The 23,346-nt window shown below is 41.6% G+C and overlaps 1 protein-coding gene across 6 annotated transcripts in view; it reads right to left on the bottom strand.

Annotated features, from left to right (window-relative positions):
- The window catches only part of CUL1 (cullin 1), a 104,947-nt gene that overhangs the window by 56,073 nt on the left and 25,528 nt on the right, over positions 1-23,346 (bottom strand). For 4 of the 6 annotated variants that reach the window (XM_047753947.1, XM_047753946.1, XM_047753945.1 and 1 more), the window contains one exon: positions 14,898-15,198. In XM_047753947.1, the coding sequence (XP_047609903.1) occupies positions 14,898-15,037 (140 nt within the window). In that variant the 5' untranslated portion in view covers positions 15,038-15,198. Of the gene's footprint in view, positions 1-14,897; positions 15,199-17,655; positions 17,675-22,220; positions 22,261-23,346 lie in introns of those variants that run through there. The other 2 variants (XM_047753949.1, XM_047753950.1) reach the window with 2 other exon arrangements.

Below are 23,346 nucleotides of genomic sequence, written 5' to 3' on the forward strand. Positions count from 1 at the left end.
TAAAATCTGACATTCACACTTTGCTTTCACCAATTCTGGGAAATTCTTGGGTTAGTCCCTCTTCAAACATTTCTGTTGCCCTTTCCATTTTCTCCTATCTTTTCTACTACATGTATGTTGGCCATTTTCGTGTCACTTTCCACATCTCAATTTCTACCTTTAGTTATTTCTACTACTTTAATCTTTGCTCAAACTTTCCAATTTTTTTTAATCTACCTACTACATCTGTCTGCTGTGTCAAATGTGCTATTTTTAATAGTTTTATTTTACTTTTGTATAATTTCTGTATTTCTTTGAAAAAGTCTTATTTTCCATAGTATTTTGTTTCTTTACATTCTAGACTCTTTCCTATCACTAATTGTTTTTAATATACTTAGAAGTGCTCTTTAAAGATTCTTTTTTTTTTTTTTGTCTTTTTGTTGTTGTTGCTATTTCTTGGGCCGCTCCTGCGGCATGTGGAGGTTCCCAGGCTAGGGGTCAAATCGGAGCTGGAGCCACCGGCCTACGCCAGAGCCACAGCAACACGGGATCCGAGCCGCTTCTGCAACCTACACCACAGCTCACGGCAACGCCGGATCGTTAACCCACTGAGCAAGGGCAGGGACCGAACCCGCAACCTCATGGTTCCTAGTCGGATTCGTTAACCACTGCGCCACGACGGGAACTCCTAAAGATCCTTTTCTATTTGAACTTCTCAAGGCTCTAATTCTGCTATTTGTTCTATATGCTGACTTGTTCACAAGGACTCTCTCCTACACTTTTTTTTTTTTTAACCTCATTTTCAGTGGGGCTTTCACATTAATTTCCCAGCCTGGGGAAACTCCCCAATAAGCTGGCAATACCAACTCAAATCCCCAAAGACACCACAGCTGACAAAATCTCCAGACAGCGACCCGCCGCCAAGTCCAGAACTCAAAACTACTTTCCTGGTTGCCTCCCCAGGAAGGTGGGTTGATTTGTTTTCCACTTCACCTTTTCAATGAAGAGCTCCATGGAAACACCAGTTTCTTGCCCAGGCTCAGTCTCCTGTACTGTGCGACCAAGGCTTCTAGGCCACTCACCTCTCACCCCAAGTTTTAGGTGGCACAGAGTCAATTCTTACCTGGCCCCCAGTTCTAGGTGTTTGGTACTTGGGAGTATTTTAGGTAACCTAGTTCAGCCTGATCTATGTTTCCTGGAAAATATTAATCTCTAGCTGTTAAATTAACAAAGGTCTTAAGAAGACAGTAAAACTTAGTAATAGCCAAAATGGAGCAGAACTGGAGCAGTCATCCACTGGGAGTCAAAGCATACACTATTTTATTTTTTTCTGGAATAAAATTTGGAAATATTCAAAAGCCTTTGAGTCCACTCTTTTTTGATAGAGCAACTATGCTCATAAGCGTTTATCACAGAGATATTATCATGGAAGTACATAAATACTTAAACTCTCACAACATTGCTAAAATGGCCAAAAACCCTTAACCTATTTGTCAAACACAGAGAATTACTTATATACACTGTTGGATCATCTGACTAGAGTGGTTCTAAAGACTGCAATGTATTTATCAAATTTCATCTTGATATTAAAAAGTCCTTCCTTCCTTCCTGCCTCCCTCCCTCCCTCTTTAGGGCCATACCTGTGGCATATGGAAGTTCCTGAGACAGGGGTCGAATCGGACCTGAAGCTTCAGGTCTATACCACAGCCACAGCAATGCCAGATCTGAGCTGCACCAGCTACCTACACCACAGCTGTGGTAAGAGATCCTTAACCCACTGAGTGAGGCCAGAGAGATGGAATTAGCCAGGTTTTTTTTCTTTGTCTTTTGAGGGTTCCACCCACGGTATATGGAGGTTCCCAGGCTAGGGGTCTAATCAGAGCTGTAGCTGCTGGCCTACGCAACTCTGGATCCTTAACCCACTGAGTGAGGCCAGTGATCGAATCCGCAACCTCATGGTTCCTAGTCAGATTCATTTCTGCTGCGCCATGATGGGAACTCCTACTCAGGTGTTTTTTTTTAACTTCCTAAAAAGTTCTTTCTCTCAGGACAGATTCTTTAAATGGCCCTTAATGGTTTGCTAACAGAAAGAACAAGGGGACACTTACGTCTGTGCAGGATCAGGTAATGAGGGACACCTGACCAGCCACTGTCTGTGACACACATTCAGTCCTGGAATCTTAGTATATAAGACCAATGAAATGTACATTTTAAATGCAAGAGTTGTATGGTGTGTGAATTATATCTGAACAAAACTGCTATCAAGGAAAAGGCAACACAAACCCAATTATAATCTAGCAGTTTTTAGGGTAGAAATTGGTAAGCTGACAGTAAAATTTACATGGTATAATCAAAAAAGTCTTGAAGTGGGAGAATCAAGTTGAAATTCTTATACCTGAGTTTTCAAAATGCTACAAAAATTAAGAACTTAAAAAAATGAAAACACCAGACAATAATCCTACATGAAATAGATGCAAAAATACTTCACAAATAGAAACAAATCAAATTAGTAATTTATCATTGCTTTAGGATGAATATATACCAATGAAACAGAACTTAAGAAATAGAAACAAGAGGGGTTCCTGTCGTGGCTCAGTGGTTAACAGATCCGACTAGGAACCTTGAGGTTGCGGGTTCGACCCCTGGCCTTGCTCAGTGGGTTAAGGATCTGGCGTTGCCGTGAGCTGTGGTGTATATCACAGATGCAGCTTGGATCCCACGTTGCTGTGGCTCTGGTGTAGGCCAGCAGCTATAGCTCCTATTAGACCCCTAGCCTGGGAACCTCCATATGCCGGGGGAGCGGCCCTAGAAAAGGCATAAAGACAAAAAAAAAAAAAAAAAAAGAAAAAGGAAAAAAAAAGAAAAAAAGAAATAGAACCAAGAGTTCATGTAAACCAACTATAATGGGGAAAAAAATCATTAAAAAAAAAAAAAAAAGAGAGAGAACCAAGAATTCCAGCTGTGGTTCAGCAAGTTAAGAAGTAACTTAAGCTAGTATCCAGAAGGATTTGGGTTCAAGGATTAAAGATAGGTTAAAGGATCTGGTGTTGCTGTGGCGTAGTTCCCTGGCCTGAGAACTTCCATATGCCACAGGCATGGCCCTAAAAAGGAAAAAAAGAAAGAAATAGAACCATACCTATATTTTGTGCTTAAGTCTTCTCAACAAATAATGCCCAATCACCAGGTAGCCACTCAAGGAAAAATTAACCTCAAGTCTTACCTCAGACCATACACAAAAGTTAACTCGAGATGGCTCAAAGACCTAAATCTAAAAGGCCAAGTCATAAAGCTTCAAGGGGAAAACACAGTATCTTTGTGAAGATTTCTTATAGGTCACAGAAGATAACTGGAAAAGAAAATAAAACAATTAGGTTTCCTCAAGATAAAGATTGTCTGCTCAACCAAAGACACCATTAAAAAGGAAGAGGGAGTTCCCGTCATGGCTCAGTGGTTAACAAACCTGACTAGGATCCCTGAAGTTGCGGGTTTGATCCTTGGCCTCACTCAGTGGGTTAAGGATCTGGTGTTGCTGTGGTTGTGGCATAGGCCAGCAGCTATAGCTCCAATTCAACCCTTAGCCTGGGAACTTCCATAAGAAAAGTAAGCCTCTCAGACTGGGAGAAAACACTGGCATCTTTCTAAATAAAGAAATCCTATAACTCAATAAGAGGTATTTTAATCCAAGAGTGTTAAAGAAAAAGCAAAATACAAAAGACAACATACAAATGGTCAACTAGCATTTGAAAAGCACTCAACATTAATCATCAGGGGAATGCAAATTAAAATGAGACATCAAGGACACACCCACAAGAACGGCAAAAATTCCAAGTGTTGGCAAAATTGTGGAACCGCTAGAACTCACAAGTGTTGCTTACATGAACTCAAAATGACACAGCCACTTTACAAAAAGTCTGCCAAACATACTATTACCATGCAATCCAGTAATTCCATTGCTATGAACTTACCATGAAAACATTATGCTCATAAAAAGATTTGCACCTAGATGGTCACAGTTTTATTCGATACAACCTAAAAGTGGAATCGGCCCAGGTATCTACTGTTAGAAGAATGAATTAAGAAACTGTGGTATTCACATGGACTTGGAGAAGACACTTGTGGTTGCCAAGGCGGAGGGGAAAGGAGTGGGGTGGATGGGGAGCTTGGGGTTAATAGATGCAAACTATTACCTCTGGAATGGATTAGCAATGAGATCCTGCTGTGTAGCACTGGGAATTATGTCTAGTTACTTATGATGGAGCATGATAATGTGAGAAAATAGAATGTGTACATGTACGCGTAACCGGGTCACCATGCTGTACAGCAGAAAAAAAAATTGTATTGGGGAAATAACAAAAAAAAAAAACCCTGTGGTATTCATACAATGGATTAACACTTAGCAATAAAAAGGAAAACACTACACTACTCCTACTTATGAAAACATGGATAAATCTCAAAAACATCCTAAATTAAAGCAGCCTTACATGAAGGGTGTACATACTTTCCTTTAGATGAAGCTCTAGGACAGGCCAAACTTATCTATGGCATTTGCCTTGGGGAAGGCCAAGATTAACTGGGAAGCGTAAAGGAACTTTCTGGGGGGATGTTCTGGATCTTGGCAGGGCTCTGGGCTGCCTAGCAAAGCTTACTAACTGGAAACTATAAACAAACAATCACTCTAATGTACGTGCCTAAGCATTTAGGGGAAAAGTGTACTGATGTCTACAACTTACACTAACGTGTACGAAATAAAATGGATGGATGGGGGATGCGGGACAGACAAGTACAATGAAATGGGTCTTCACTATAAAGTTCTTTTTGAATTCTTCGTATGTTTGAAATTTTTTATAATAAAAGGTTGAGAACTCCAAGACAGAGAACAACATAACAATGTTCAAAACAAAATATAAAAAAACCACTTGAACCTCTAACATCATTAGCCAAAGACAATTATAAAATGCTTTATTATCAAAACCAGTTATTTATGAAATGAATGCCTATATATGACTTTGGTCTTTTTCTTAAGACTTCCTGTAATGGTTCTCTGTGCTAACTACACTGTGATAGGCTAACTGCACGAGCTATTTCAATATTTGAGACTGCTAAATTACGTTCACCTTCCCGAACTGTGCATCTTCATGAGGACATGCTTAGGGCTTCAGATGAGCCCTAATTGCTGCTCTTGGTAACTGAAGGCTGGGCTTCATCAACACTCTTACGGTCTTCATTTTGGCAAAAATTTTAGTAGCTCCCTGGGCTTCTTCTAGGTCCAATTTACACTGCTCCCTAGACCAACTGGCAACACTAATCCAGGAACTTTATCCTACTCTCAAATTCAATCCATAGATTTTTAAAATAAGTTTTAATCCACAAAATGAGTAGTGTGTCCAACGGTGAAATACTTCAGTCCAAAGCCTGACAAGTCCTCATATAAGATAAGATGCTGGCCTGGGAAACCTAACTTTGCTCTTTTCCGGAGAAGGAAACAGACACAATGTTTATAGGGAAGATACCACAGAAGTAAACTTCTGAGGGAGCAGTGAATCATCTTTCACAAAAGAATGGCACCAATTGTGCTCAGAATCCAGGCGGAGTCAGCAGAGAGGCAGGAACCACAGCCTCTCACCTGGGACAGATGGATGTAGCTTTGACTACACAAGAACTTTTTTTTCTTTTTTTTTTTTTTTAAATCTTAGCTTTAATCAACTTACTATGTGTGGAAATGTTATCAGAAAAGGAAAAAGTAGATTCTAAATGTGCATCAGAAGCTGCTCAAGAGAAGGTTATCTATGTAGGGAACCCAGCCCCTCCTCAGCTCCTTGGCACAGGGGTGGGGGTGAAGGTGGAGGGGTATGATCCCGGTTGCAGGAGGCTCTGGAAGGTGCAGTCCTGAGTTTCTGGGAGTGACCCTTTCACCGGGGGAACTACAGGCCCCAGGCTTCCTGCCTGCTAAAGCAGGGCTCCACTGGTGGCCCTCTCCCCTCCTGGAGCTCACTTTCCACCTGCCATTCCAACACATGTGGTAACCGTGTTAACAAATCATTTGCTCTAGAGGAGCAAAAACTTGATTATGACTAATGTTTAAAAGAAGTATGGCCATGTCTAAAACTGTTCAAGAAAACTCAAAACAGAATATGAAGAAAAGTTAAATACAGGATTACAAGGAACTAAGAAAAAAATACCATCAAGAGGGAAAGGTAAACCAAAAACCTAAAGGGCAATTAAACAGAAACTTCCTTCAGTAGTCAAAGGGTCGAGTGTTTTATATTAAGGTGAGAGTCTGACAAACCCTTGTACTTGACTTTGAACACCTTGAGGTTATTTTTTCTTTCTTTCTTTTTTCTTTTAAGAGCTGCACCCACTGCACATGGAAATTCCTGCCTAGGGGTCCAATCGGAGCTGCAGCTGCCGGTCTATGCCACAGCAACACCAGACCCGAACCAAATCTGTAACCTACACCACAGCTCATGCCAACGCCAGATCCTTAACCAACTGAGCGAGGCCAGGGATGGAACCTGCAACCTCAACTATGGCTGTGGTGTAGGCAGCTGCAGTTCAGATTCCACCCCTAGCCCGAGAACCCTCCATATGCCACAGGAACAGCCCTTAAAGGAACAACTTCCTATTTTCACATGTCAACAAATGTGACACTTGCACACACTGGTAGGAGTACCAGGCCCACCTCCCATCATGCACTATCATCTGAAAAGTTATACACGAATGGACTTCTCTCCAGGCTGTGGTAGGCACAGCTCTGAAAGGGAATATCCCAGACAAAGCAAGTAAAGTCACATCTATTTCAAAAGCAAAGACTGCATGTAATTGACTGTGATTAACTATTAAATTTGTCTTAACAATGCTCAAAACACTCTAAGTATATACACCATGAATCCAGTTTAGAAGAAAAAAGTTGAACAAACCATAGTTATATTAACAAAAACCCAAAAACTTGCTTCTAGGGACAGCTATCTCTCTGGAAGATAGATACAAATTCTCAAACCCCAAAACATGTAGTAGTACCATGGTAGTAATGAAAAGTAGAGAGAATTTTGCAAGTGAGTATAATAAACACGGTCTATTTGTGTGAGGAAAACCAGCCGAAACTAAAACTGTATTTTATTTTATTCTATTTTGCTTTTTAGGGCCGAACCTGTGCCATATGGAAGTTCCCAGGCTAGGGGTTGAATCGTAGCCACAGCTGCTGGCCTACCACACACACAGCCACAGCAACACAGGATCCAAGCTACATCCACACAGCTCAACAGCAATGCCAGATCCTTAACCCACCAAAGAAGGCCAGGGATTGAATCTGCATCCGTATGGATCCTAGTTGGATTTGTTAACCACTGAGCCACAAAAGGAACTTCCTAAAACTGTATTTTAAAATACAGGTTCTCTACTGAAAGTCTAGAAAGCACACAAGAACATTTTTTAAAAAGTCATCTTTAAGTCCAATACCTAAGGATACATCCCACTTTCAATAACATGTAAAGCTTTTCAAAAGAGAGAGCATGCCTGGAAGTTCACTGTACACAAACCACTTAGTATGCTGCTTCTCATTACATGCCAGTGAGTATTCTTCAATGAATTTTTAATAGCTGCTTATGGCCATTTTATACCAAATCCTTAATGCTGAAGACTGAGGTGGTTTTCCATTGTTTCCTATTATTAAAATATTCTGAATAACCTTGCACATATAATTTGAACGTAACTATTTCCTTAGGACAAAGTTAAAAAAAAAAAAATCCCTGGGTCAAAGTACATTTTTCAGTCTTTGTATTTCTTACTCTCTCCAGAAGATCACAGCAAACACCCCACCTGAGTGTAAGGGCTCCATCTCCTTGACTCTGGCCAAGGCCACCATCATTTCTCTAAAACTATTTTAGATCTGATAAGTTTAAATTTTTAAATACTCTTCAGTTCTTTAATAATTAAGATTGATTGTTGATAATTTCCTCTATGCTTACTGCATTTGCATTTCTTCTGTGAACCAGTTATATCCTTCAGAGCCTTATTTTAAAAATATGGACAAATATACATATGAGAATAGTAAAGTACATTTGGAAAAAAATATAAAATACTTTTATACATTCAGGTTTGTCTGATATAAGCCATGCTCACCAGGTGAGCAAAATCAGCTTAATGTAAGACTTCTGGATAAAAAGCCCAAAATGAAAAATGTCCAAATACCTTCACTGGCTACTTGCTTATTTCAAAATGGACATGGATCATCATTATCTACTGTGAAAATGATTTGTTACTCTTTGTTTGATCTGCTTTTCTAAGAGACTGAGTTTCTATAAAGGAAAGTGAGTTCTGCAGCAGGTAGGCTGAGAAAAGGCTGCAACCTGGAATCCGCCCTTGCAGCCACAGCTCCTGTGGAAGAGCGGGCGACCCAAGAGTGGGGCAGTGGTGACAATGACTGCACCACTGGCAGGTGCCAAGCAGCAGCAGGACTGGCATGTCCTGGTGTGCCATTAGTGTAGGCTGCAGATCCTCAATGGATGAAAAGTTGCCCCCGTCCCAGTGACCTGTGTGGCAGAATCTCTGGACAGATTAAATATGAATTCTGAACAGGGTATAATTTACTGAGAGATGAGCAGCCAGAGCAAGAAAATAAGAATATAATCCTTAGTGTACTCATTGGGGAAAAAGAATTCAAAAAAACAGGTCAAGAAAACAGAACTAATTTCACTCCCAGTACTACAGGGAGAAAAACACTTTTAGGTTTAAAACAAATGGAAGCAGAGAGAGAGAAAAAAAAAAGACATCAACATGGAAGTTTAAATGGACTCTAACGGAAGCCAAAATTATGATCTGAGTGAATCATAACTTCAGAATAAAATGATTCTGATGTGGAAATGAGAAGCAGATAGACCTGGGGCCTTGGGAAAACAGAAGACTCAACCAGACAGCCTGATGTCTACCTAGACTAGATCAGACTGGTCGCTGTTAGTTATGCCCCAGATCCTCACATTACATGCTCCCTTCACCAGTGTCTGCTCCACGAGTTCTGAGCTGTGCATGGCACTGGAAACATAATGATGTCAATAAACTGAATAAATAAGAAATCTCATCACTTATTTCAAGTTCAAAAGAAAATCTACTATTATTTACCCACCTACATGGAACATACTCCTATATTCTTCTGTGAACAAAAAAAGTTGCGGAGTTCCTGTCGTGGCTCAGTGGTTAGCAAATCCAACTAGGAACCAAGAGGTTGTGGGTTCGATCCCTGGCCTTGCTCAGTGGGTTAAGGATCCGGCTTTGCCGTGAGCTGTGTAGGTCACAGACGCGGCTCGGATCCCGCGCTGCTGTGGCTCTGGTGTAGGCCCGCAGCTACAGCTCTGATTTGAACCATAGACTGGGAACCTCCAGATGCCGAAGGTGTGGCCCTAAAAAGATAAAAGAACCTGTTGCACTGTAGCTATAGATATCTAAGACATTGTAGAAAATCAGAACTGAACAGAAGTACTGAACAGACATACAGTGGGGAGTAAGGGCTTCAGGCTAAACGTAAGAAGAAAAATGAAGCCTTTGTGAAACGGCTTCACTGAAGTTCACTGAATTAGACCTTTCTGACTGTAGAGGCTCTGGGACTTTTCTTCCTTTCCCAAGTTCCCTTCTCTTTCCTTTGCCATTTTGAGTTGAAAAATCAAAAAACATCTGCCATTTAACAAGCCACCTTCTTGTTATAGCACAAATACATGTCAGAGGTTCCTAAACGCTCTAAGAATATTTGTTTCACATTCAGAAGTAGATTACTCTTCTCTAGAGAACACACCCCATGTTTCCCCAGGATAAACAAGGGTAAAAATCTAGCTGCTGGCTGCTAGCTACAGTTATGGAAAAGGATCCCTCCAGGTTCTCTCAGCCAGCTTCCCTCTCCTGCCTCCCTTTCTCACCCACTCTCCTTCACAGCTGCTGACGACGCCGAACACTGAAGCCTGACAGGACAGCAGTGAGAAGCAGCCTGCTCGCTCTTCCCAGGAGGGAAAGTACCTCCTAACCTAAATCACAACCTCACAATCCAAGTGTTAGATAATCTGTCACTGGAAACCGCCTGTGGGAGATTATTTTAAAGGGCGATGCAGTTAAGTGGTTATATGGGAGACTGAACAGACACTGGAAAGAAAACTTCTCTCAAAATACTTATGCAAACTGAGGCTGGGATAAAACTGTGCGATGGCAACATACTGTTTCCAAAAGTACTGTATCTTAAATGACTTGAAGTGAAGACGTGCCCTAGAAAAATGTCAGATGACTCAAGTTCTTCTACTTAGGAAAATAACACAGATGTTAAAAATGCAGGGGAGGAGGAGTAAAACTGTATGATTTGCAATAATTAATAAATACGAGTAGATAGTCTGTTTTATCTGTACACCCAAAATTAATATATTGAGTTGATCAAACAAAAGAACTTAGAAAACAGAAACAGATTCAAAGATTTTGAAACCAAACTGATGGTTACCAAAGGGGCACCGTGGAGGAGGAGGGATAAATTAGGAGCTGGACTGATATACACACACTATCATATAAAAAATAGATAACAAGGACCTACCGTATAGCACAGGGAAAGATACTCAATACTGTGTAATAACCTATGAGGGAAAACAATCTGAAAAGGAATGGATATATGTATAACTGATTTACTTTGCCGTACACCTGAAACTTACCTAAGTCAACTATACTCCAATAAAATTTCAAAAAAAAAATAGCATCCATGAAGACGCAGGCTAGATCCCTGGCCTTGCTCATTGGGTTAAGGATCCAGCGTTGCCGTGAGCTGTGGTATGGTTCGCAGATGTGGCTCCGATCTGGTGTTGCTGTGGCTCTGGCGTAGGCCGGCAGCTACAGCTCTGATTAGACCCCTAGCCTGGGAACCTCCATATGCCTCAGATGTGGCCCTAAAAACCAAAAAACAAATAAATAAACAATGATTTTGAAAAGAGTTGATCAAAATCCTCTTTTATGGTACTTCATATAGGAAATACTTTGAGAGCTGTGGTCCATTAAATTCAAAATCTGAAGGCCATATAGTGGATGACAGAGGTTGTTTCTAGATTCAGACTACTAAGAATTGAAGACAGGCATCATTTCCCAGTGGTTGTTCTAATAGGCAAGTTGCTGGAGCTTTTGGAGACCAGGTTCTCAACTCAGCAGAGGAGGACATTTGGTTACTATATCACCAACCCCTGAGTGTGATATGAGCCTTAAGTAAGACGTAGATGGCTCTGAGCACAATGTCTGACACACAGAATTCAAACGGTGGCTACGATTTCATAAGTAATATCTAAAGAATTAAAGTCAAATATTTTAGACAGTTCAGATTCTACACTCCTAATAAATATATGAAGCTGTTTTCTTCTCAGACAAATCTGAAAGAACTGTACTCAATTTAATAGTAGCATTGGAGTTTCTGTCGTGGCTCATTGGTTAATGAATCTGACTAGGAACCATGAGGCTGCAGGTTCGATCCCTGGCCTCACTCAGTGGGTTAAGGATCTGGCATTGCTGTGGCTCTGGCATAGGCCAGCGGCTACAGCTCCAATTGGACCCCTAGCCTGGGAACCTCCATATGCCTTGGGTGCGGCCCTAGAAAAGGCAAAAAGACAAAACAAAAAAAGTAGCATTACTATGATTTCCCTGGTGGCCTAGTGGTTAAGGTTAAGGATCTGGCATTGTCATTGCAGGAGCTCAGGCCACTGCTGTGGCATGGGTTCAATGCCTGGCCCAGGAACTTTCCCATGACACAGGCACAGCAAAACAAAACAAAAAACAAAAAACCTGCTGAGCCACAACTGAGCCTGTTATGGCTCAGAAGGTTAAGAACCCAACTAGTATCCATGAGGATGCGAGTACAATCCCTGAACTCACTCAGTAGGTTAAGGATCTGGCATTACTGTGAGCTGTGGTGTAGGTCACAGACATAGCTTGGATCTGGCATTGCAGTGGGGCTGTGGTGTTGGCTGGCAGCTGCAGCTCCAAATGGACCCCTAGCCCGGGAACTTTCATATGTTACAGGTGCGGCCCCCCAAAAAAACAAACAAACAAAAAACAACCAAGTAGCATTCTTGAAGATTTTTTAAATTGAAGGTATCAGAACTACAAATTATAATAATTTTTAGAATAAAAGAATTCAGCAACTGCAACAAGCAAAGTCTCTTTTTTCTCAGAGTTCTAAAAGCAAAACATCTATAGGGCAAAAAAACAGTTATGATTTGTTCAGAAATTACAATTAATAAATTGCCCAGAGACAAACCAGCAACTTAATTTCCACGGTCTCTATACAAGTGCTCCCCATTTTCTGCACACCAGAAATCCAACCAAGTGCCATTTCACCATTGGAATTACCATCTCTAGCTCTAGCACAAACTTACAGGAATTAAAAAACATAACAAAAACAACCAAACCGCAAGCCACATACCTAGCAAGCCACATCCCTCTAGTGGATTAATACCCTCTTCATCTGCAAAGATTATACCTCCTACAAAGTGTTCTATATATCATATGACCTAGGAGGATTAAAAATACGTCCTCACAAGAACTCATATACAGGGAGTTCCCGTCGTGGCGCGGCGGAAACAGATCCGACTAGGAACCATGAGGTTGAGGGTTAAATCCCTGGCCTTGCTCAGTGGGTTAAGGATCCGGCGTTGCCGTGAGCAGTGGTATAGGTTGCAGACGCGGCTTGGATCCCGTGTTGCTGTGGCCCTGGCATAGGCTGACGGCTACAACTCCAATTGGACCCCTAGCCTGGGAACCTCCATATGGCACGGGAGTGGCCCTATAAAGACAAAAAAAAAGAACTCAGAACTCATACACAATATTCCTAACAGCACTGTACATAATAGCCAAAAAGAGAAACTCAGATATCTATCGATGATGGATGGCTAAACAAAATATAGTTGCACAACTTGTGAGTATACTGAAAAAAAAAAAATGCTTTGTACACTTTACAAAAGGCAAATTTGGAGTTCCCATTGTGGCACAGAAGAAAGTATGTTCTAGCATCAGTAAAAGTGAGGAGGGAGTTCTCGTCGTGGCTCATTGGCTCAGTGGTTAACAAACCCAACTAGGATTCATGAGGATACAGGTTCAATCCCCGACCTCATTCAATGGGTTGGGGATCCAGCATTGTCCTGAGCTGTGGTGTAGGTCACAGACATGGCTCAGATCCGGCACTATTGTGGCTGTGGTATAGGCTGCCAGCTGTAGCTCTGATCCAACACCTAGCCTGGGAACCTCCCTATGCCTCAGCTGTGGCCCTAAAAAGCAAAAAGTAAAAAATAAAAAGGGGGGATGAATTTTATGGTATGTGAATTATATTTCAAAAAGCCATTTAAAAAAAAAAAAAGGATTCTGCAGTGTAAGTATATAAGCATTTATGAACATCTGCACATACCTACAATAAGTCATAAATTAATTTATACAGTTTCATATCTATTTAAATTAATACTATTTTTTAAGATTGATAAAAAAGGAATTCCTGTCGTGGCTCAGTGATTAACATGGCTCAGTGGTTAATGAACCTACGCAGCTCGGATCCTAGATCCTGCAATGCTGTCGCTGTGGTCTAGGCCGGCAGCTACAGCTTCAATTTGACCCCTAGCCTGGGAATATCCATATGCCACGGGGCTGCCCTAAATAGAAAAAGACCCCAAGAAAAAGATTGTTAAAACATATTAGCATAGTTGAGGGCATACCAGAACATCACATAACTAAGTTTGACAAACCCTCATACATACTAAAGATTTAAACTTAAATCGCCATTGAACTAGCACTTCCAACTCCTAGAACCAGCAAATCAGTAGCAATCTGCCCTGTAGTGAGTTAGCTTAAACTGCAATTCCTTTTTTTTTTTAATTGCAATTTCTTATATTAGAATGGAATTAAGAAGCTTTACAAGTTAAATAGTATGTCTTGGAGTATAGTCACCCTTGCTATCTGTCAGAGGATATGTCTGTCCAGGATGTTCCAATGCCAAAATCCATGGTCCCTCAAGTCTCTTACATAAAATGGCCAGTACAGTCGAGGCCCCGTATCCTGGGTCGGGAAAGCCAACGGTATACAACAGACAACAGGAGCCACATCTCTTATATAACCTCTGGAGCATACAGCAGTCCTTTGCACTCATCGCGGACCACAAATGAGTGAGTGAAATACTTTAACACCATATTTGTAAAACAAGGCCATAACAGTGTAACTTTTGCTCTATATGGTGACCCTGTACGTGGGAGTCAGCAAACTTTTCCCATAAAGGAACAGAGAATAAATATTTTTGTCTTTGTGGTCTAGACCACTTCTGATGCAAGCTAGTCTACTCTGAAGGCAGCCCCAGAAGATACAGAAGCGAATGTTCCCCTGCTTCATTCAACAGAATGACCTGTTACCTACTGAGCCGTTAAAATATGGCTACTACAGCTTGACTCATTTTTTAACTTAATTTTAATGATTTTAAATGTAAATAACCACCTGCCTTTAGAGGTACTGCACTGAACAGCACTGCTTCAGACAGCCAAGTAGCCAACTCCACCCCTGTTCAAAACACAGAAGAGTAGAGGAGTTAACCTCTTTTTTTTTTTTGTCTTTTGTCTTTTTAGGGCCACACCCACACAGCATAAGGAGGTTCCCAGGCTAGGGGTCTAATTAGAGCAAGGCAACGCTGGATCCTTAACCCACTGAGCAAGGCCAGGGATTGAACCTGAAACCTCATGGTTCCCACTCGGACCTTTTCTGGTGGGCCACAACGGGAACTCCAAGATGAATTAACTTTTAACGCCAACAATGAACTTTATGATTGTATTACAGGATGAACTGCAAAGAGAAAACATAATGCAAAAGTTCTAATAACTCACAGATCAGACCAGTAAATAATCAAAATCCTAAGCAAATAAATGGCAGCTCAAGAAGGAGGATACGTGTAGAGTTCCATGTATCTGGACTTCGCCATACTCTGTCTGGTATACACTTGCTGGATTCCAGCTCTGAGGTCGTCCCAGATCTGGTCAAGGCCAATCTGCTTCAGTCCATGGGGATTCTGACTCCTGTTGGATGACATTGTGACTAATATTCTCAAGTCGTCCAGTGCAGCAATCCTTATTCAAAGTACAGCTAATTCTCCATTAGATGAAAATATACAGTATCATTCCAAATGTATTCACAGCAGCTCAGAAAGGATGTCCTTTAAATGTAGAGAATGAAATTTCATTGCAGGCAAACCTGAAAAATAAATAAAGGGAATTAATTAATCTTTTCTCAACATCCTGCTGGGGGCTGGGGGTAGGGGGGAGTAACAGGATATTTGCCACAGAGACAGAAATAGTCTGCAGGTCTTAGCAGGTGCCACTCTAATTCAGAGATTATTTCTCTTCTATGCAGAAACACTCATATGGTCTGTGTGATATGCTTTCTTAGTAACTGAGCTCACAGAAACTGAGCTCAAACTCATTATGCCTATTAGTGCTCAGGAGAAAAGCTGGGTAAAACTTGCACAGGCACAGCCAACACGTTGCTTTGCAGGTATCAAAACTTAAACTCTATGACTTGACCTACCTAACAAAGACAAACTCAAAGGAAAAAAGGCAAAGGGAATTCCAAGAAAAAGAAATACAAATAGCTAAAGAAAAAAACCAAACACTCAATCTCACTAGTTATCTATGAATTCTAATAATTTTTCACTTAGCATCTGACGAAATGCAAATACTGGTGAGGGGAAATGATCACTCCTTTCTTAGAAGGAAATTGGCCAAGAGTTAGCAAAGCTTAAAAGGTACCCTGAATTTAGAGAAACCTGGGTTTGAAGCTCGGCCCCACACCTACAAATGTGTATGTGGTCCTGGGCAAGTTACTCAACTTCTCACTGCTCTAAGCCTCAATTTTCCAGCCTGCAAAATGGGGAAAATCTACTTAACACACAGTCAATGCCTAACTAAATGGTAATGGCTATTATTTCTAAGTGTATGAAGTTATTGAAAAATACAATGTATAATGCTTCAGGATCATGCATCTACAGATATATAGACTTGAGCTATTCAATATTATACTAAGTCAGTACTTTCCAACATACATTAGAGATACTTTAAGGATCATCAACTTACATCACGTCCAAACATGGAGGTTTTTAAACAAGTATTTCTGGTACAAAACTAAGAAACACTGAATTATATTAAGAGCTCCATAAAATAAATGCTGGGAGGTAAATGGAACAATAAGAATGGAGTTCAATACTGACTCACAGACTTTGAAAAACTTATGATTTCCAAAGGAGACAGGTTGGGGGATGGGGATAGGCTGGGGGTTTGGGCTGCAAATGCTGTAAAATTGGGTTGTGATGATCGTTGCACAATTATAAATGTAAAATTATTCATTCAGTTAAAAAAAAAAAAAAAAGAGTTCAAGTTTGAGAAACCCCAGCAAGCGATTTAGGGCAGCCTGTATCTTTGAAGGCATCAGCATCACAGGGCTCCAGGGCACGAAGGCACTTTTAAGGACAATATAGGTCATGGCTGTGGCTTAAGTCTCAACTTCTGAAGCCTAAATCATCTTGAATACTGACAACCTAAGCTATAGGACTTAGTATTTTATGAAACCACACCACCATTCCTGATCCTGAAAGTATTTTGTTGTATGTCAAATAGGTATATCCAAATGTGAAACATAAAAATGTCTAGGACAAGAAAGAATCCCAAGTTTTAGGGAGCTAGAAACTCAGCAAGGACTTTGCCAATGTTTCCTAACAGAATTTCAATCTGCCTTTCCTCACTACATTTGGTAGGAAGCACAGTTGTGGACTGGTAGCATCACCCGAGAGCATCATTATTTAAACCCACACTCCTCTCCCTGCAACTTATTTAATTTTTCCCTAAAGGGAAAAGATCACTAAATCCCCCCAGACTCACAATTCAGTTATCTCAAAGACAGTAGCTTTCTCATACCCATCTAGATGCTCTATTTACTCCTTTTTCTTCTCTCTTAATTTCTACCAGCAAGGGAGAAAATGTTCCACTTTTCCCATTTTTATCTTTACCTCACTTTATCAATTCAACTGGGTACCATAAAAGTTCAATTAAGACAGAAAAGCATAGGATGGGACCTATCAAAACTTCTCTTTAAACCTCCATAAGCCAGTGACTCACATTTATCTCTAACTCATGTTTCTTCTCTGAGCTCCATCCAGGCCTGTCTCTGTATAGAGGTTCCTAATTCACATCTTCTCCTCTGTCTTAAATCCAACAGATCCACAACTGGACTCAGATCTTCCTCCAAACCCCATTTTCCACCAGTGCTGCCGATTTTAGTAAGTGGCAACTCCACATACCCACAAAGCAGGAAACTGGGAATAATTCTAATGCCTCACCGCTCATCTTTCTCGTTCAAATGCTAATGATTTTAATTTTCACAGTCATTTCAAATGTACCCACTCATCTATATTTCTTCTCCCAATAATCATCCTCATCCTTTCCTAGCTGGACCACTATTTCAGTCTCACCTGGACTCCCCTACCTCCTAATATTTAACATCCCTGCCAGTCTATTCTCCACACAGCAATTGAGACATACACTGTCAACCTGACTAGGTTCTCATTCTGAGAGCAGCAGGAGCCCAGGCAGCTCAAAGCTGAGACAACCTTCCTTGGGGGCAATCACCTCTCCCCACTGGCCTCTTATAGAACCCCACCTCTCCGCTTGGAGACAGCCACACTGACTTTGTCCTCCCTCAGACTTGCCAGACTCCCTTCTGTGCATTTCCTGCTGCTTTCTCCTGGAAAACTCCTCTTGGTCACGTTCTCCTCCAGCCACATAAGCTGTACTAGGGAACTCCCAGCGACGTTCAAGTTCGCCCATTTCAACTCTTCCCTGGGGTAGAAACTCTGTGTCTTCACCAGGGCTCTCACCCTGCATGGATGAGAAGGATCCTCAGGCACAGTGACCATGTCTTCACTCACCACAACAACCTGAGAACCCCGTTCAGTGCTGGCACAGGGCTCAATCAATGTTTTGCATAAATAAACAAAATAATAAATGAAGGAACTGATGAGTTATGTTTTTAAAGGATTTAGAAAGAAGGAAACACCAGTATTATTATTAGTTTTTATTTTTAAGGCCACACTCACAGCATATGGAGGTTCCCAGGCTAGGGGTGGAATTGGAGCTACAGCAGCTGGGCTACACCACAGTCAGAGCAACGCCAGATCCGAGCTGCATCTGCGACCTACACCACAGCTCACGCACGGCAATGCCGGGTCCTTAGCCCACTGAGTGAGGCCAGTGATCGAACCTGCATCCTCAAGGGTGCTAGTCAGCTTCGTTTCCATTGAGCCATGACAGGAACTCTGGAAATAGCAGTATTATTGAACATCTAAACTCTTGAATCTCCCTTTAGAATCTCCACAAATTCTACCTTGTTTCTCTTAAATTTTTTCCTTCATACACTATTTCTTGCTGTTTCATTTAGTAAAGTTTTATATTATCCTGGTCATTGCAAATGTATACATATTTTAACGTAGTGTTTAAGCAGACTTAACGGAACTTGTAGAAACTGAATGACCACTAGTATTTACCTAACAAATATTTAGTAGAAAACTGCCATGTGCCAGGGACCACCCTCTACCCTGGTTATGCACTGCTAATAGTAGATCAAAGCAGACACAGTCCATGTCCATAACACCGCTGTCATGAAGTAAAGCATCTAGGAGCCTAACACATACATGTCTGGCATACAGCCTACTTGGAAAGTGTAAATTTTAGGTACCATGCATTTGTGTGCCCAAAGTATTTATTCAGAAGAGCCAATTATAGTCACACCAGATGAGAGGATAACTTTACAAGACAGTTCTGGCCCTTCCTTTTAATAGATGAAGAAACAGACTCAAAGAAGCAATCAAACCTGATCAAGGTCATGCCAGACAGTGGCAGGACCACAGGCCAGAGCACTGGATTCTCAAACCAGTACCTGTCCCCACCCCCACTCCCCCACCCCCGCCACACACACTCTAGTCTGGACTTCAGGTTCTTCCACTTTTAAGGTGTCAGTAAAGAGGGAAACCACTAAAAGAGCCATAAGGAAAAAACAGGTTACCAATTACCTATTAATCTTACAAACCTAAACAGCTCCAATTAAAAGAGCTCACAGTTTGAAAGAAGAGAGTCCTAATTATATCAATATTAAATCTAGTCTAATGTTTTGAAATTAAAGAGTTTTTTTTTAATTTCTTAAGCCTCACTGTGGGAGGGATAATACTATACACACACACATGATATTACATATACGTACAATAGATAAGCAACAGGGATCTACTTTATAGCACAGGGAACTCCACTCAATATTCCTGGATTTTTTTTTGCTTCTTAGGGCCGTACCCATGGCCTATGGAGATTTCCAGCTAGAGGTCCAATCACAGCTACAGCTGCTGGCCTATGCCACAGCAATGCAGGACCTGAGCCATGTCTACTACCTACACCACAGCTCACGGCAACGCCTTATCCTTAACCCACCAAGCGAGGTTTGATCCCTGCAACCTCACGGTTCCTCATTGGATTCGTTTTCGCTGTGCCACGATGGGAACTCCTCCACTCAATATTCTTTATTAACTTATATGAGAAAGGAATCTAAAAAAGAATGGATATGTGTATAACTGAATCACTATGCTGTGCCCCTGAAACTAACACAACATTGTAAATCAATTAAACTCCAATGCAAAATAATTTTTTTAAAGCCTGACTTTTTTTTAAAACTAAGAACACTGTAAATATCAGAGCAGAATCAAGCTGAGGTACCACTTACCATGCCCACTCCTACCCCCAGACAAGGTTAAGATATACCAAGTAAAACAGTCGGTGATTTTTCTCTACGACACCTCACTGTCCTCGTTCAACATCAGCACCCAAATATGTTTACATGTTCTTTCCTCCTCAAACTGTACATCCTGTTTCCAGTTATGAGTCTTATTCTACCAAAGTTCACTGATATGCCAAGATCAAATACAAACAACCCTTTCACGTTAAAATGTCAAATCTACTTTATTACACACATTTTGTGTCTAGTTCTGGTGCCACAGCACATCACAGCTCATGTGGAGACTGCCCAAAAAATCAGCCAAGTACTCTACTGCTGCTTTAGGCAGGAGTTTTCTCTTTCAAACTACCCATTTCCTTTTCTAGTTGTCTCCACTGAGTGTCCAAAATTCATAAAGAGTTGATCTGAGGTCCACAAATGCTCACGTGTCCTTATTGACTTAAGTTTAAATAGGATTAATTTTTTTTTAATGAAAAAACAAACAAACAAACAACTTATTTAGGGCCGCACCTACGGGACACAGAACTTCCTGAGCCGGGGCTCGAATCCAAACCATAGCAATGAGGGATCCCAGCCACATCCGAAAACCTAGGTTGCAGCTTGCGGCAACAACGGATCCTTAACTCACTGAGAGAGGCCAAGGATTGAACCTGCATCTTCACGGATACTAGTTGGGTTCTTGGCCCACTGAGCCAAATCGGAACTCCTAAAGAGGATAATCTTATAAAATAGCCCCGGAGAGCCTCACATTTATATACCTAACATTTAATCACTTATACTACAACAAAGAAATCTAAAGCTAAATCCAAAAGTAAACGTCAGAAGCAAGCATATCAGGAACATGTCTTAAAGGTCAGGTCACATGCTGACAGCAGCTGACCTGCAGGTCAGGGGAGGGAGCAGCAGTGGGCAGAGAAGGGGGTGAACTGTGAGGTGGCTCCCATCCGGCAGGCAGCTATGCATCAGGCACTGCCTGGATATCTTGACATCACATCCAGGGCTGCAGAGCCAGCCTTTCTGCTCCTGCTGGCTCACCCCCTAAAAAGGGGTCGGGCGGGGAGGCTCTGCACTGGGGATCCTGGAGGAGCTTACCCTAGGGGCCAACTGCTGACCATATGCTGGGAGTCAAGTCCTTCCCTGAAGGGGCATCTGGGTGGGGGCCAAATGGATCCAGGATGCTCTGGTAATGGAGTTATCCACCTTGGGGTGTATGAAGGTTTGTTTCTATTTCATCTGCTTATGCATCACAGTGTTTGATTGTAAAATTGTTCCAAGTAATAAAATACAATATAGGTGCCCATTAAAAGACTGGCTTATTTGCCAATGTTGAATTTTTAGGAATAAACCACTTTACAAACCACATACCCTCTATCTCATAACTAGGCCATCAAAAACTATCAATAATCAAGCACACTTCATGAAAAGTGAGAGGCTTAGATGGTTTTTAGGTAAGGAGTAAAAGTATTTTCCCAATAAACGACATCACAGGGCCAAAAAACCTATGATGTCCAGGAAGTTGAGAGATATTAAAAACAAAAAAACGGGAGTTCCCGTCGTGGCGCAGTGGTTAACGAATCCAACTAGGAACCATTAGGTTGTGGGTTCGATCCCTGCCCTTGCTCAGCGGGTTAACGATCCGGCGTTGCCGTGAGCTGTGGTGTAGGTTGCAGACGCAGCTCGGATCCCGAGTTGCTGAGGCTGTGGCGTAGGCCGGCAGCTACAGCTCTGATTTGACCCCTAGCCTGGGAACCTCCATATGCCGCAGGAGCGGCCCGAGAAATGGCAGAAAGACAAAAAAAAAAAAAAAACCTAACCAAATACATACTTAAGAAATCGGGTGGTTTTCAAAAGTACTCTGGCACAGGAGTTCCCTGGCACCACAGGTTTACCAAGCATAGTCAGGAATATCTAGGAGTTACACTCAAGTTTTCTGACACATAAACAGCAGGTTTGCTCACCACTTGGAAGCACAAGAAACCAAGGCACAAAATGCAAACCAACCAAGACAGGAACCAACGACAAAGCTGGTGTGATCTTTTCAAGGCAGCCACTGGCTCAGAAGCCTGGACCAGTTAACAACACATGCTCACTCGCCTGACTGCACCTTCATCTCTCCCAGGAAAATAAGACAGTGGAGCTAACATAGGAGTCAAGATAAACAAAGATGACTATCAGAAGTGAGGTTGTCTATTCAAGGACTCTCTGCCTCATGGAAAAGACTTGTTCCAAGGGGATACATGAAAGCCAATAGAATTAAACAAGTTTTCTAACTGGGAACTAATCAAACAGCATTTTTCTCAAGATTAATGGTGCATGAGATTCCTTCATTGACTACAAGTGTGAACTAACCAAATGATCTCCAAGAGTTCTGAAAAATATATCCTCTTTGATATTAGTAATTTGGAGTTTCATCAGTAATAAAAGGGCTTTTTTAAAAGAGCACTTACAGGAATTCCTGTTGTGGTGCAAAGGGATCGGTGGTGTCTTGGAAGCACGGGTTAGATCCCTGACCCAGCTGAATGGGTTAAGGATCCAGTGCTGCCGCAGCTGCAGCTTAGGTCACAATTGCGGTTCAGATCTGATCCCTTGCCCAGGAACGCCATAGGACTCGGGGTGGCCAAAAAAGGAAAAAATAAATAAAGATCACCAAGAAAGTCTGGGGAAATGCTAGCTTTAGTGAAGCTAAATATTCTGTTTGCTACCAGATTTCATAGGCCTTAATAAATGAACATGTCTTATGAATTTCGGTCAGAAAACCAGTAAAAAGCAGTTGATGCTAGAACTTGGCCAGAGACTACTTTTTCTGAAACATTATCTCAGGACTGGATTTTCAAGAAAACACTAATGATTCAAGGAACAACATAACTTGGGAAAAAAGTTGGGGGGACCTCTGCTGACCCCTACATATTCCTAACTCTTAGGATCAACCACACACTGTTCTGCCACTATTTCACTTAATGGGATAAACCTCACTTAATGAGCTACGTCTCACTGCATTTGTAAGTGCATCACATTCTACTGTTCATCACACTAGCGCCATGCTAAGGAGCTTCTAAGTGGTGTTCACTTTTTAACAGCTGTAAGTAATTCTGCAATAGGCAGTCTTCCATGGATTTCTCTTCTGTTGACTTGAGTGTGTAGGATAAATGCCAACCATGTATCTACATGACAGATGGACTATGGGACAAGAACACAGTAGAGTGGAAGACTGAAGGTGGGTTACTTTCAGACTCCATGAATCTGAGGTGCTTGGGACTCATCCAGGAAGCTGAATTGTGGAGAGCTTATCTCTAATGAGCACTACTCGAGTCTGGGAACCAGAGTTAGAGAAGTTACAGAAAGAGATGGGCCCAAACTGAGTTCTAAGGAACATGTCTTTTGGCTGTGCCTACAGCATATGTAAGTTCTCCAGCCGGTGCCACTGCAGTGATCTGAGCCACAGTAATGACAATTGCTGGGTCCTTAACCACTGGGCCACCAGGGAACTCCATTTCCCCCCTCTCTGAGAAGTACTTAGAAACTCAATAGATGATGGGAGAACCACAGTCTGTACCCCACAAAGTTACAGCCAAA

The sequence above is a fragment of the Phacochoerus africanus genome, chromosome 11, assembly GCF_016906955.1.
Source record: "Phacochoerus africanus isolate WHEZ1 chromosome 11, ROS_Pafr_v1, whole genome shotgun sequence".
Taxonomy (NCBI): domain Eukaryota; kingdom Metazoa; phylum Chordata; class Mammalia; order Artiodactyla; family Suidae; genus Phacochoerus; species Phacochoerus africanus.